At 46.2% G+C, this 16,705-nt stretch overlaps 1 protein-coding gene across 2 annotated transcripts in view; it reads left to right on the forward strand.

Annotated features, from left to right (window-relative positions):
• FAM135B (family with sequence similarity 135 member B) overlaps positions 1-16,705 on the forward strand; it is a 1,359,155-nt gene that overhangs the window by 1,222,492 nt on the left and 119,958 nt on the right. For both annotated transcript variants that reach the window (XM_078686705.1, XM_078686706.1), the window contains 2 exons: positions 5,615-5,688; positions 9,748-9,902. In XM_078686705.1, coding sequence (XP_078542831.1) covers positions 5,615-5,688; positions 9,748-9,902 — 229 coding nt within the window. The remainder of the gene's footprint in view (positions 1-5,614; positions 5,689-9,747; positions 9,903-16,705) is intronic.

Consider the following 16,705-nt stretch of genomic DNA (forward strand, 5'->3'; position numbering starts at 1 on the left):
TTACTTGGCGGCCTTCTCATCCACCCCATACTTGTTCTCTACTGATGAGGGAAACTATCCCGAAACCCGAGCCATGTCTTGGGTCTAGAGATTTTGGGAACAACGAGTACCTACTCGCACCAACTTTGGTGAACCACTTATGAACTTGACTTTTATTCTTCGAACTACACGCACTTCAAATACCAGAGTGCTTAGGGGCGACCCGGAGGAGGGGCTAGCGGAGTGCGATCCATTGCAGAATTCTACTTATCGCTCCCTTGAGCGCCAAGCTGACGAGCTTCTGGAGACGCCCTGCGAGCCAGAGAGGCATCGAGGCCTGTGACGGTTACTTGGCGGCCTTCTCATCCACCCCATACTTGTTCTCTACTGATGAGGGAAACTATCCCGAAACCCGAGCCATGTCTTGGGTCTAGAGATTTTGGGAACAACGAGTACCTACTCGCACCAACTTTGGTGAACCACTTATGAACTTGACTTTTATTCTTCGAACTACACGCACTTCAAATACCAGAGTGCTTAGGGGCGACCCGGAGGAGGGGCTAGCGGAGTGCGATCCATTGCAGAATTCTACTTATCGCTCCCTTGAGCGCCAAGCTGACGAGCTTCTGGAGACGCCCTGCGAGCCAGAGAGGCATCGAGGCCTGTGACGGTTACTTGGCGGCCTTCTCATCCACCCCATACTTGTTCTCTACTGATGAGGGAAACTATCCCGAAACCCGAGCCATGTCTTGGGTCTAGAGATTTTGGGAACAACGAGTACCTACTCGCACCAACTTTGGTGAACCACTTATGAACTTGACTTTTATTCTTCGAACTACACGCACTTCAAATACCAGAGTGCTTAGGGGCGACCCGGAGGAGGGGCTAGCGGAGTGCGATCCATTGCAGAATTCTACTTATCGCTCCCTTGAGCGCCAAGCTGACGAGCTTCTGGAGACGCCCTGCGAGCCAGAGAGGCATCGAGGCCTGTGACGGTTACTTGGCGGCCTTCTCATCCACCCCATACTTGTTCTCTACTGATGAGGGAAACTATCCCGAAACCCGAGCCATGTCTTGGGTCTAGAGATTTTGGGAACAACGAGTACCTACTCGCACCAACTTTGGTGAACCACTTATGAACTTGACTTTTATTCTTCGAACTACACGCACTTCAAATACCAGAGTGCTTAGGGGCGACCCGGAGGAGGGGCTAGCGGAGTGCGATCCATTGCAGAATTCTACTTATCGCTCCCTTGAGCGCCAAGCTGACGAGCTTCTGGAGATGCCCTGCGAGCCAGAGAGGCATCGAGGCCTGTGACGGTTACTTGGCGGCCTTCTCATCCACCCCATACTTGTTCTCTACTGATGAGGGAAACTATCCCGAAACCCGAGCCATGTCTTGGGTCTAGAGATTTTGGGAACAACGAGTACCTACTCGCACCAACTTTGGTGAACCACTTATGAACTTGACTTTTATTCTTCGAACTACACGCACTTCAAATACCAGAGTGCTTAGGGGCGACCCGGAGGAGGGGCTAGCGGAGTGCGATCCATTGCAGAATTCTACTTATCGCTCCCTTGAGCGCCAAGCTGACGAGCTTCTGGAGACGCCCTGCGAGCCAGAGAGGCATCGAGGCCTGTGACGGTTACTTGGCGGCCTTCTCATCCACCCCATACTTGTTCTCTACTGATGAGGGAATCTATCCCGAAACCCGAGCCATGTCTTGGGTCTAGAGATTTTGGGAACAACGAGTACCTACTCGCACCAACTTTGGTGAACCACTTATGAACTTGACTTTTATTCTTCGAACTACACGCACTTCAAATACCAGAGTGCTTAGGGGCGACCCGGAGGAGGGGCTAGCGGAGTGCGATCCATTGCAGAATTCTACTTATCGCTCCCTTGAGCGCCAAGCTGACGAGCTTCTGGAGATGCCCTGCGAGCCAGAGAGGCATCGAGGCCTGTGACGGTTACTTGGCGGCCTTCTCATCCACCCCATACTTGTTCTCTACTGATGAGGGAAACTATCCCGAAACCCGAGCCATGTCTTGGGTCTAGAGATTTTGGGAACAACGAGTACCTACTCGCACCAACTTTGGTGAACCACTTATGAACTTGACTTTTATTCTTCGAACTACACGCACTTCAAATACCAGAGTGCTTAGGGGCGACCCGGAGGAGGGGCTAGCGGAGTGCGATCCATTGCAGAATTCTACTTATCGCTCCCTTGAGCGCCAAGCTGACGAGCTTCTGGAGACGCCCTGCGAGCCAGAGAGGCATCGAGGCCTGTGACGGTTACTTGGCGGCCTTCTCATCCACCCCATACTTGTTCTCTACTGATGAGGGAATCTATCCCGAAACCCGAGCCATGTCTTGGGTCTAGAGATTTTGGGAACAACTAGTACCTACTCGCACCAACTTTGGTGAACCACTTATTAACTTGACTTTTATTCTTCGAACTACACGCACTTCAAATACCAGAGTGCTTAGGGGCGACCCGGAGGAGGGGCTAGCGGAGTGCGATCCATTGCAGAATTCTACTTATCGCTCCCTTGAGCGCCAAGCTGACGAGCTTCTGGAGACGCCCTGCGAGCCAGAGAGGCATCGAGGCCTGTGACGGTTACTTGGCGGCCTTCTCATCCACCCCATACTTGTTCTCTACTGATGAGGGAAACTATCCCGAAACCCGAGCCATGTCTTGGGTCTAGAGATTTTGGGAACAACGAGTACCTACTCGCACCAACTTTGGTGAACCACTTATGAACTCGACTTTTATTCTTCGAACTACACGCACTTCAAATACCAGAGTGCTTAGGGGCGACCCGGAGGAGGGGCTAGCGGAGTGCGATCCATTGCAGAATTCTACTTATCGCTCCCTTGAGCGCCAAGCTGACGAGCTTCTGGAGACGCCCTGCGAGCCAGAGAGGCATCGAGGCCTGTGACGGTTACTTGGCGGCCTTCTCATCCACCCCATACTTGTTCTCTACTGATGAGGGAAACTATCCCGAAACCCGAGCCATGTCTTGGGTCTAGAGATTTTGGGAACAACGAGTACCTACTCGCACCAACTTTGGTGAACCACTTATGAACTTGACTTTTATTCTTCGAACTACACGCACTTCAAATACCAGAGTGCTTAGGGGCGACCCGGAGGAGGGGCTAGCGGAGTGCGATCCATTGCAGAATTCTACTTATCGCTCCCTTGAGCGCCAAGCTGACGAGCTTCTGGAGACGCCCGGCGAGCCAGAGAGGCATCGAGGCCTGTGACGGTTACTTGGCGGCCTTCTCATCCACCCCATACTTGTTCTCTACTGATGAGGGAAACTATCCCGAAACCTGAGCCATGTCTTGGGTCTAGAGATTTTGGGAACAACGAGTACCTACTCGCACCAACTTTGGTGAACCACTTATGAACTTGACTTTTATTCTTCGAACTACACGCACTTCAAATACCAGAGTGCTTAGGGGCGACCCGGAGGAGGGGCTAGCGGAGTGCGATCCATTGCAGAATTCTACTTATCGCTCCCTTGAGCGCCAAGTGACGAGCTTCTGGAGACGCCCTGCGAGCCAGAGAGGCATCGAGGCCTGTGACGGTTACTTGGCGGCCTTCTCATCCACCCCATACTTGTTCTCTACTGATGAGGGAAACTATCCCGAAACCCGAGCCATGTCTTGGGTCTAGAAATTTTGGGAACAACGAGTACCTACTCGCACCAACTTTGGTGAACCACTTATGAACTTGACTTTTATTCTTCGAACTACACGCACTTCAAATACCAGAGTGCTTAGGGGCGACCCGGAGGAGGGGCTAGCGGAGTGCGATCCATTGCAGAATTCTACTGGAAACTACACTGTTGCATGACCCGAAGATGTGCCTTCTAAACGTATGGGAACCTACGGATCTCTCCAGATTCGGACGGATTTGGGTTGCGTTGGGGCTGATGGTGGCGAAGGGGGATATTGCGCAGCGCTGGGGGGTGCCAGAAGTACCAACCAAGTCGCACTGGTGCTCAAATATGGATAAGGTGATGGTGACAGAAAGGGCGGTATATTCAAACCGTGCCTGCCCGGGGAAATGGAATAAGATCTGGTCTAAATGGAATGTATATAGAGGCGAGATATGTGACCCCCTGCCAGAGGCTGAACCAGACGAATCAGATGATGAAGGGGAGGAGTGACGGGTCGTGACATGTTGTGGGAGAGCAAGAGAAATGGGATTTAGAAAAGGAGATCCTCACTGAGTGGCCTTGCTAGATTACTGGGCCGGAAACACGCGAGATTATAAGTTCAAGGCATACAAGACTAGTTATAGATTAGACCCTTATGGAGATTGAGGTGCCAACGCTAGGATCTATCATGGGAAACCTAGGGAAATTACGCATAGATGATCAATATTCGAATAGGAATGACCACACTTGTGTTCCACACAGTTACTTTGTTTGTTTTCTTGGTTGTAAAAATGGGAAATCTAAAACCACTTATTTCGGGTAAACTGCATTACTTGCCACACCCTGCCCTTGAGACACCTGTATTGAATGTTGCAATGTTGAGTACTCCTTTGAAATCTATGTGGTGTTGTATTAACAGCTCGAATACGCTATAGCGGCCGGCCCATCGGGTTGTAGGCACTCCGCAGTGTATTGTAAATGATGCAATAAAAGTTTTTGCTTCCCAAAAAAAAAAAAAAAGGGAAAGTTTGGGCCGAGCAAGTGGGTGCACTTACCAGGCCCAAATGGCAGTTTAAAACTGCACACACAGACACTGCAGTGGCTGGTCTGAGAAATGTATGCAAGGCTACGCATGTGGGTGGCACAATCACTACTAAAAGCCCGCCTATTAGCATTTGAATTACAGGCCCTGGGCACCCCTTGGGCACTGTACTAGGGACTTACTAGTAAATCAAATATACCCCTCATGGGGAAACCAATAATCATTACATTTTAGACCGGAAGCATTTGCACATATGCACTAGTCAGCAGTGGTAAAGTGCCCTGAGTCCTAAATCCAGCAACAATGAAATGCAGCACATGGTAAAAAAATACAGGAGATCAGAGGCAAAAATACAGGGGAAACCATGGCAAAAGTTGCCAGGTTCAACACATACAACATCATAGTCACACACCTTTCCACGCTGGTTAATAAAGAGGTTGCATTATAATAGCCACCACAAACACATCTTCAAAGTTACAAATGAATTTAAAATTGATAGTCTACTGTATGCACACTGATGCTACACTGCTCTCCCAATAAGACTGCATCATGCATATACACTGTTTGGCAAAGCTTTTTGGCACACCAAGGGTGTAATAGTGGTTTCTCAAGATGTATCGACGCTTTGATGAAATCATTAATACCAGTTTTACATATTTGGTGGTTTCAATACTAATGGAATCATGGTCCACACACTTTCACAGGTAGGGGGTTGGTTTTCGTGGGTGCCTTTGTCAGTGCACAATATGAGGACAAAGACGAATTGAAAGGAGGCAATGCTTACAATTTTATAATTCAGTAAATTGAGTATATAGAACAAATAGAACTTAATCAACTCACCCCTATGACAAAGATGTTCAATTTAGTAATGCTGAATATTGGGCTGTGTGTCTGATTAAACCGGCTGTCTTATTTTTAAACCAGGTCAGAAGATTCTCTGAGGCCTTTTTCTTCACAGAGCACCAGAAGGAAGCAGTGTTGACATTCCAAGAGCATCTGTAAGTCTTTTCTCAATGCAATAACAAAGCTGTGTCCTATATCTGTACAGAATTCAATGTTGGAATTTCTAGATATCCACATTTTACGTGCAATAAGTCTAAGTTGAAACAGTTTACAAAGCGGTAATTCTAAGAGCCTTCCATGGGCTTGGCTCTCCTAGATCGACTTTGGGCACCCCTGCAATAAAGTGTATGCTAATTTGTTTGCCTGTTAGACATTTAATACAATGTTGAGGTAGGGCTACATGTACAGTATTTTAGAATTGCGATCTGTTAATTGCAATTCTTACTGAATTGCACTTAGGAAATCACAATTCCTGATGAAAGAAAACTTACATCTTTGGCAAAGCAATTCCTAGTGGGTCACAAATTGACCTGCCTCATGCACAATAATGAGGTAAGTCATAGTCTGCAACTCATTAGGTATCACAGCCGGCAGACCACCATATCGGTGATTGTTTTTTAGGAAAGCAACCTTTTTTTTAAATAAATGCAGCCCATATTGCTTAAAGGAACATGGGATGCGTTTAAAAAGGAAAAATTAAACTTGAATTTTCATTTTCTATGAGTATACAATGGTCGATGGGACATCTGCCTGCTCTTAAAAAATATTTGTTTTCTATTCTCAAAGGGGAAGGAGTCCCCTTTGGGAAACCTTCACATATGCAAATGGGTTGCCAACATCTTCATGGAGTCGGTAAAATATGAATGGTTTGCAACCATACTTTAGTCACAAAACATTCATACATCCCATTCAGATTCGGTATTTTGAAGGAACACCTTAAACACACCCCTTTCAAATACAGAATTGCGACACAGATTGCGATCCAGTAATGTTTCACTGAATCGTAATTTGTATTTTGTAAATATGCAAAAGCATTTTGACATACTTTCTGATCTGTCCGTTTCCGATCGCAAACACAGTTTGTACATATGCCCATAGTGCTTATCCGTTTCAGGCCCAGCATTCACCTGGCATATTGAGCACTACTACGCACCGAAGTGGAAAATTGCAGGCTGCTCACAAAGGGTACACAAAATGGAAAATGTCATGTCTGAACTGTGTGACTGCTGGGAGTTTATTTTGCGGGCTGGATGCTAGTCGAAGATTCGGAGATGATGTTATGTTGCTTGGGAACGAGCTTCAAGTAAGAATGCTTATTGCATTTAGCACTTGCCACAAGACCTATAAATTAGATCTACCCAGGTAGCCGTCCTTCCCCACACACACATTATAGCAGGAACAGAGATGAGCATTTGATCTTATCAAAAGAAAACACAAAGCTAGGTTTGCCTTTTGTGTTTGCAATCCTGTAATTTTGAGAAACTCTGGATTAATGATATCCAAAAGGCTTTATACATCATTCTTAAAATTGATTTGGATAAGCCATACCGAAGTAAGTGCTCTCAGTTAATGTTCTATTGTCACCAACACCTTAATCAGGCTTTAAAAGTCTATATAGCTATGCAGCTCAAAACATGCTCTGTAGATCTGCTCCCACAGGACCATACTTGGGAACTTTGTAAATGTAAATGTAAATGTACAGGAATTTATATAGCGCAAATCACCGAGCGGTTTCTAAGCGCTTGCTTAGGGAACCCGTCCTGGTATTTCCCTGTGAGATAACCCCGGCAGGGTATCCGCAAGGTGAAAGCCAGGCATCCCGCCGCGAGGGGCCGTTGTGGAGATTAAGCAAGCTATTGCCCAGTCGCAGAGTGTGAACCCGTGAATCGAGACATTTTAGGACTCAAGACCCCGCCGAGCCGGGAATTGAACCCTGGTCCCAGCTGACCTCTGCTTCCAGGTCTGCCTCCTCTAACCAGTGAGCCACACTTCTCCACTTTGCTTCCCACTTACCTTGAAAATAATGCATGTCTAGTTGGATTAAATATTCAGGGACATATTTATGAGAGGCTTGCGTTCTGTTTTCACCAAAGTGATACACGCGTGACCCAAGACTCTAAGTCAGATTTATGATGTCACACAAAGCCACTTTGTGTGTCTTTGAATGGCTTAAAGAATCTGGAGTAATGCAACCCAGTGTAAATCGCTGCGTTACCTTAATCTGCTGAAGGAAGGCGTTTCATGGGTGTTGTGGTGGGTATTCCCACACAACTCCCAGAGTTTTTGATACAATCCCAGAATATAAGGACTTGTGAACATGGGAAGGCACCAAAATCATACACTTCCCATGATGAGGCGTAAAGAGAAGAAATATCTTTATTTCTACTCATTTTTAACTCTTTCTATGTGTGCTGCATTCTGCCGAAAAAAGAAAAAGCCTTTCAAGATTGTTTTTGTGCAGGAAAGTGTCCCTTCCTGCACGCAAACAATCCTTCATGGAAGGAGGTACCCTTGCACTATTTTGCAAGGGTGCCTGTGATGGCACCTGGCTGCCAAAACTGCACCAATACAAAGAGAAAGGACAGGAATGGGTCGATTTTGATAAATACAGGGCATTCCTGCTCTTTCCCAGGTGACTAATTTCATAAATATGTCCCTCGCTGTGTAAAAGAAAGGAAATGAAAGGAGAAATGTTCATCTTAGATGTTGAGGCCCTCATTCTAACGTATACGCAGCCGCGGCCCGTGCAGCTGGGGAAATGTCATTATTTATTTAATTTTCCCTTGCCGTCTACTGTCAAAATCCCATACCCCCCCACCCCACCCGGCCCCACCGCTCTTACCAGCCCAGACCGTGGCTTGGTATAGGGGTAAAACTGATGTAGCTATTTTACACCTGCACTTACCGATACTATTACTTACGAGTGATACTTTGATTTTATAATACTTACATTTTGGACTTTTATGTCTGTATTTATCGATATTTATGTTTTGCTCATATTGTTAGAATTTATGTATATGTATCTTGTGTTTCATTAACAAATGGCACAATACCTAATATGGGAAACATCCTTTACAACGCAACTTTTACCACGCAGTGCCTTTACGACGCAACTTTTACAACGCAAACCATTACAACGAATTGCGCTGGGGGGCGCTCTAGGATAGGGAATGTGTTTAATGTACTATCCAACACCTTCCCTACTATCCACGGGGACTGGAGTTGGAATAGTAAATTAAACAATTCACTATCCAGCGCCTAAAAGCACTATGCGTTGTAATGGTATGCGTTGTGAAAACAGCGTTGTAAAAGCATGCGATGTAAAAGCATGCGTTGGAATGCCATACATCCCCTAATATAGTTCCAAATTTATAACAAATAAATGTGTTCTCGCAATTTCATTACAGTTGCATTTAAGCACCATAAAGCAACCACAAAAAAATAACAATATGATCATATAATACTATTACAATTATAGTACAAAGAAGTGCACATCTAAAGTTATTTAAGAACATTTCATCACTCTTTTAACTTCCATTCTGCCAATCTACAAAGTGTTTTGTTCAGAAATACTTGAATAAAAGCATGGTGGGTCATTAGAAAGAAGACCAAATGTCTCTACTTTCCTTTTGTTTTCTGTCTGCATCTCTAAAAATCGAATAAAATGGAAAACTGGGAGCCTTAGTTATAAAATCCTTCATAGGCAATAGGGAATAGCACTGGAAATCCTTGCTACTGACTCAGTTTTGGCAAAAGATTCACAGATTCGAGTAATAATTTCCTCTGGGATTGACTAAAGTCTGTCTTACCCAGAAAGATGTGGGGTAGTTTTGCGAGAACTTTATGTAAAATGACTACATCCCTCAGACTTTCTATTTCTGTCTGTAAGGATTTACCAGCTGAATCAGGAATTATAAGTCTTTCCTAATGAGGACCCCAAAGTTTATCTTTTTACTTGTCAGCTTCCAACCAACGCATAGAGGATCACTGGTGTTAACTGGTTTAAGAGGCGATTCCCCCTTTTTCAATGGTGGAAGGTTTGGGTCTGTCTGGTCGGTTTCCTGGTTAATTTTGGAGCAATGAGCACCGGATAATTTCAAAAAGTGGATGAGCTATTTATACATCAAATGTAATTTTCTATTCACTATGCATGAATTGTATGTATATTTGGGATTTTTTTTATTTATTTATCCCTGTTCACAATTGACTTACAGGATCCAAAATCAAAATCAAATTTCAACAGAAGTACGAAATTCTGAATACCTCACCAGCATGCCTCCACTTCCCGCCGAATGCCTGGACATCGATGGAGACTGGAATTCTCTTCCTATTATTTTTGAGGACAGATATCTTGATTTCTCTCCTACAGGTCAGTTTAATAAAAGATTACATCGCTTTATGGAGACCACACTCCTTTTCTAACTGCATGGGTTTTTTGTAAAAGAGATTTGTGCGTAAAAACGGGGTAGGGGACTGCAATATATGCTGCGGTGCGTAATCCTTGCAACAAAAATATATTCTTTCATTTGTTGTTTTCCACCAGCAGCGAATATATTTCTAGGCAACTCACTGTATTTACAAAGAAAACCGTTAGATGGCAGCATTGTATAAGAATCATACATGTCTTAAACATTTATTTGGGAAAATTCATGGGGGCGTATTTACTAAGATTTTACGCCGTGTTTCGGGGTTAAGGGGCAGATTTATGTTCACTGGCGCATCCCTAGGGATGCGCCAGTTAATGTGCGCCACAGTGCGCCACAGCTCCGCCACCCATGGTGCGCCGCATTTACAATGCGGCGCACCATGGGGCAAAAACGGCACAGATGCATGACGCATCTGTGCCGTAAAGGTGGTGCATTGCTGGAGTTGCGTCGCAAGCGCGACGCAGCTCCAGCAAGGCTCGGGGTGCCCCATCTTCACAATGTTGAGTCAAGACCTACGCCTGCTTCAAGCAGGCGCAGGGGTTTGATGCAGCATTGGCCTGAAAGTGACTGAGTGAAATCTTATAGATTTCACTCAGCCACTTTTAGGAGGCGTTTCTGCGCAGGAACGCCCCCCCCCCCCTGCGCAGCAACGCCTCCTTATGGCGCAGGGCTTTACAACGTGACGCATCTCCTAGATGCGTCACGTTGTAAATAGGGCGCATTGTTTGCGCCGCCCTTGCGTCAAATAAAGTGACGCAATTGCAGCGCAAAGAGGCGCAAGGGCTTCATAAATCTGCCCCTTACTTTTGTCCGATGTTCTTACCAGTGCTAAACTAGAAGCTGGAAATAACGTGAAAGTAAGGTGAACATTACTTAGCACCAAGGGTGGTGCACGGGCTTTCTTTCACATGCAACATCCCAAGCTTTCTGACTCTAAACCCAATTTACTAGATAAAGTAGACAGGGTTTAGCGTCAGAAAAGAGCGCACCCTTCAACCAGGCGCTATGAAGGAGAACTGTTTCTTTTCTCCTTTTTTCCGACTTCGCATGTGTGCTGCACTGTACAGCATGCATACAAAGTGGGAAAATTTTTAAAATTAGTCTAAGCATAGAATGTTGTACAGGAGGGGAGGGAGAGTGAAGGCGAGTGCCCCATTTCAGTAAATGTTGTGCCCTCCTGCTCTCCCTTTACGCATAGCACAGCATTTGTGGCTGCTACACTGCGCTGATTGAGAAATTGGTAAATCTGGCTCTTGGTGTACACTGGTGTATTATCAGTACACATTAAAACTCGCTAAAACAAACAAAACCCTGTACAAAGATTTTCTAATGCAGAGTTTGTGTTACTTTTGTGATGCAAACCTGGCTAAAAATGTAAGGGTGGGATTTACTATCTGACACAATTTAAGATTTGCAATGGATAATATTTCAAAGTAATGCAACTTTGTGTTACTTTCCATGGGTGGTGCATGGGAATTTCCATGCAACCAGTCAAGAGTGACCTCTCTTACCTCGTAGGAAGCGGTCGCTCCCATTGCCCCCTGCCCGACTGCCATAGCGCTTTGCACAGCTTGAATTTGGTATCGTAGCGCTATACGCCTGCCTGCTATTGCTGCATTGTTTTGCCTGCCACTGCTGCCGCTTTGAAAACGTGCACTTTGTGTCCTTTTAAATTGCATTCTTACTTCGTGTCATTTCAGTCATTTTATTTTGCATTCGCAGCTAGCGCTCAGGTTGTATTGGTGTTTGGCTTTGTAATTCGATATTTATATTCTGTTTGTGCCGGTGCCACTGCCCTCAGCGTCTCTCCTCCCTGTGCTCCAATCTCGCCCAGGCTCAGTTTCGATTTCCCCACCATTTTGTTTGTTGTGCCTTAACCAGCACCTCCAGCCCGCCTCCCGCCTCCCAGCTGACCCTCCCTCGCCCATCCCCTTCCACTATCCATTTATGACAGATGCCTTTGCGCGCAGCGTTCACGCGCAGCGATCGCGCCCCATGCACGCCAAAGGTGCGCCAAAGGTAAACCTGTTTAAGCCCTTCCGCGCCTGGACCGCGCCCAGCGCCAGACCCCCTGGCCCACACAAACCGCACCCCTCCAGCCTAACGTATGACGCCGCCACCCTCCTAGCCCTTAACCCCGGACACACACCTCTATGCTGCGTAGCTGCCCCAGGACACACCCATGGACCCTTCGCCTGCCACTCCTGCAAATTCACCAGCATCAAGACCCATACCACTTCCACTAACCCCAAACACAGCCCCGACTCTAACCACCTGAAGTGCATCCTGCTGAACACCCGCTCGATCCACAGACATGCCACTGAACTCTGGGATCTACTCGACACAACATCACCGGACGTCGCCTTCCTTACTGAAACATGGATGAACGCCTCATCAACACCCGACATCGCCATTGCCATCCCGGCCAATTACAAGATCATCCGAAAAGACCGCACCGTCCAAACAGGAGGAGGCATCGCCATCGTCCACAAGAACACCATCAAAATCACGACCAGCTCCGACGATATTCTTACATCCGCCGAACACCTCCACTTCCAGATCCACACCGACCCTAGGACCACACTCAGAGGCACCCTCATCTACAGGCCTCCAGGAACCCGTAAACAATTCAGCGAAGACATCACTGACTTCATCGCTCCACAAGCCCTCGCCTCCGAGAACTACATTCTACTGGGAGACCTCAACTTCCACCTGGAAAAGAAGAACGACAGCAACACCACCACCCTTCTTGACACCCTGGCCAATCTCGGCCTCAAACAACTTGTTGACACCCCCACCCATGTAGCCGGACATACGCTCGACCCAATCTTCATCTCCAGCAAACACATCTCCTTCGATCGCACCACAGCTCTCCATTGGACGGACCACAGTTGTGTTCACTTCAGCTACAAAACTACCCCGACCCACAACCCCCCTCAACCTATTCCCCGAAGAAAATGGAACAAAATCACCACCGACCAACTCCTCACATCGCTCAACCAAAACCCACCCGCCCTCTCATCGGACCCAACCCAAGCTGCCATCAAATTCAAACAATGGATCACTCACAGCGCGGACGAATTAGCACCCTTGAAAAACCATCAAACCAAACAAGACAGCAAAAAGGCCCCCTGGTTCAACGATGACCTTAAGAAATCCAAGAAGTTATGCCGTACTCTCGAGAAAACATGGAGAAAAAACCCAACCACCGACAACATGACCACCTTCAAGACTGCCACCCGCAAATACCACCAGCTGATTCGATCCACAAAGAAATCAGCATTCAAGAATCGACTCGACAACAACGCCCATAACAGCAAGGAACTATTCAACATCGTCAAAGAATTCACCAACCCCACCGCAGCCTCAAACGACATTACTCCCTCCCAAGACCTCTGCGACTCATTATCCTCTTTCTTCTACAACAAAATCGCCGACATACATAACAGCTTTAAGAACATTGCCAAAGAACAGCCCACCCCACCCACTTCCAAAACCAAACAGCTCTCTAACAACCTTAACGCCTGGAACCCAATCACCACCGAAGACACCATCCGCCTAATGAACTCCATCCATTCAGGTTCGCCAACCGACCCCTGTCCCCCCCACATCTTCAACAAAGCAGACTCAATCATCGCACCCCATCTCCGTGATGTCATCAACTGCTCCTTCAACTCCGCTACCTTCCCAGAAAGCTGGAAACACGCCGAACTCACTGCCCTCCTGAAGAAACCCACAGCTGACCCCTCTGAACTTAGAACTACCGCCCCATTTCCCTCCTCCCTTTCCCAGCCAAAGTCATTGAGAAAGCCGTCAATAGCCAGCTCGCCGCCTTCCTTGAATCCAACAACTCCCTCGACCCCTCACAGTCCGGCTTTCGAGCCAAACACAACACCGAAACCGCCCTCATTGCAGCGACAGATGACATCCGAATGCTACTGGACAACGGAGAAACAGCTGCCCTCATCCTACTCGACCTCTCCGCCGCCTTCGACACAGTCTTCATAGCACCCTCATACAGCGCCTCAGCAACATCGGCATACAAGGAAAAGCATTAGATTGGATCATCTCGTTCCTCGCCGGGAGAACCCAAAGAGTCCGACTCCCCCCTTTCAAGTCAGAGGCCACCGAAGTCATCTGCGGAATCCCACAAGGATCATCACTCAGCCCCACCCTCTTCAACGTATACATGAGCCCCCTTGCATCCATCGCGCGACAACACAACCTCAACATCATCTCCTACGCTGACGACACCCAGCTGATCCTCTCCCTCACCAAAGACCCTAACACCGCCAAAACCAATCTTCATGAAGGCATGAAAGAAGTAGCCGAATGGATGAAAAACAGCCGCCTAAAACTTAACTCAGACAAAACGGAAGTTCTCATCCTAGGATCTTCACCCTCTGCCTGGGACGACTCTTGGTGGCCATCGGCCCTGGGCACAGCACCCATACCCACAGACCATGCACGCAACCTGGGCTTCATCCTAGACTCCTCCCTATCAATGACCAGACAAGCTAACGCCGTCTCATCCTCTTGCTTCAACGTACTCCGTATGCTCAAAAAAATCTTCCGTTGGATCCCCACCGAAACAAGAAAGACGGTCACCCACGCACTGGTCACTAGCCGACTGGACTATGGAAACACCCTCTACGCCGGAACCACAGCCAAATTACAGAAAAAACTCCAACGCATCCAAAATGCATCAGCCAGACTCATATTGGACATCCCTCGCCAAGCTCACATTACCGGCCACCTGAAAGACCTCCACTGGCTTCCCGTTAACAAGAGAATAACATTCCGTCTCCTCACCCACGCTCACAAGGCCCTCTACAAACTAGGACCTGATTGCCTCAACACACGACTGTCCTTCTACACACCCACCCGCCAACTAAGATCCTCCAACCAAGCGCTTGCCGCAGTTCCGTGCATCCACAGATCCACCATGGGAGGAAGATCCTTCTCCTACCTGGTGGCCAAGACCTGGAACTCTCTCCCCACTCACCTCCGCCTCACACAGAACCACATTTCCTTCAGAAAGGAACTTAAAACCTGGCTATTCGATAAATAATGCTCCCCCTCCCACAAGCGCCTTGAGACCCTATGGGTGAGTAGTGCGCTATACAAATATCTGAACTTGAACTTGAACTTGGGTTTAAACATACATCCCTTCCGTGACAAATCCAAAACAGAACAAGATTGGGAAACTGATCTTGATACCTCTTTTACTATTCCAGTATGGCATAACATTTGGAATAAATTAAGAAAATCGTCTAGAGCAGCTAATACCACCCAGACATTATTTTTTATCTATAACCGACTTTTAATCAGTCCCCCTAAACTGCATGCTATTAACCCTTCTATTCCTTCTGCATGTTGGTCCTGTCCCCATACCCATGCCGACCTTAAACATATGCTCTTCACTTGTCCTCTCATTCAGGTTTTTTGGACCAAGGTATGGCAACAAATTAATTCTATTTTCTCCACACAATTTCCATTCTCACTTACCCATATTTTTCTAGGAAGCCTTTCTGACATCTGGTCTTCCCAACTTTCTTTTTCCAATACCTCCATTATCGATCTTCTCCTAGCGGGGGCTTTTCAACAAATCACTAAGTCCTGGAAAAATACTTCAAATGTCTCTTTTCAGGCTTGGTGGTATGGTGTTTGCTACAATCACAGACTAGACAGAGCTTATGTATACCCCAGTCAACTTGCTATCAAACGTGATTTACTGTGGTTACCAGTTACTCATTTTTTAGATATATCTGCTCAATCTGGTCCTTTACATACCCTTTCCCATGAAGAAGTTCCTAAACCCCCATGATATGCCTATTATGCCTTATTCCTTTTTAAGAAAATATTGCCTTTTTTGTATTTTACAGTGATTTATGTAGAAACCTCCCATGTTTCCTGCTTCTAATATTTTATGCCTTTGATGCTTTTCATATATGACTTGTTCTTTACTTTTTCCTTCCCCCGTCTTTCCCTTTCCTTTTCTTTCTTTTTCTCTTTCTCCTTTCTTTTTCTCTTTTTCCCCTCCTCTTTCCCCTTTCTATATTGTATTATTCTGCCACTTTTTGTATTGATTGCTTGTATTCCATATTGCTGATTTTGTATCTTTATTTGAGGCAATCTTTCTTTTCAATAAAGTTTCTTTAAAACTTAAAAAACATACATCCCTGTCTACAAACATTTGTAGACAGGGATTTGCACCAAGATCTTATGCCTCCTCGATGATGACGTAATGAGGCAGGGGTGTATCCATGACATGCTTTTTCCCATAGTTGTATGACATTGAGGTTTTGGTTGAGGGGGATGATGACCCTTTTCAATAAAAACCACAGTCCCTGTCAGGTTTAACCACAAGAGTCACTGAATTAACTTGTGCTTAACCATATTGCAGCTTGGCACATAAGCAGTCAGGCTTAACTTAAAATCAATGTGTAAAGTATTTATGCAGCACACAAGCAGTAATAAAGCAAAAACACGACACTATAAAAATCCAACGTCAATTTAGAAAAATAGAGAACATTTTAATAAATAATATAATACCAAACAACAAAAATCCATCTTTTTAAAGTTTATGTTGGTATAGCACAAGGCACCATTGGCAGTCAGCTGGTCGTGCTAGACCAGGGGAAAGCCACAAGGTCAGGCCAACTATGAGAGAGCGCGGGTTGGATACAGGCACTAGGTTAGTCCCGAGGAAAAAGTTACCTTTTCAAAGTCTGGCATAAAGGGT

Source organism: Lissotriton helveticus, chromosome 4_1 (assembly GCF_964261635.1).
Source record: "Lissotriton helveticus chromosome 4_1, aLisHel1.1, whole genome shotgun sequence".
Classification (NCBI taxonomy): domain Eukaryota; kingdom Metazoa; phylum Chordata; class Amphibia; order Caudata; family Salamandridae; genus Lissotriton; species Lissotriton helveticus.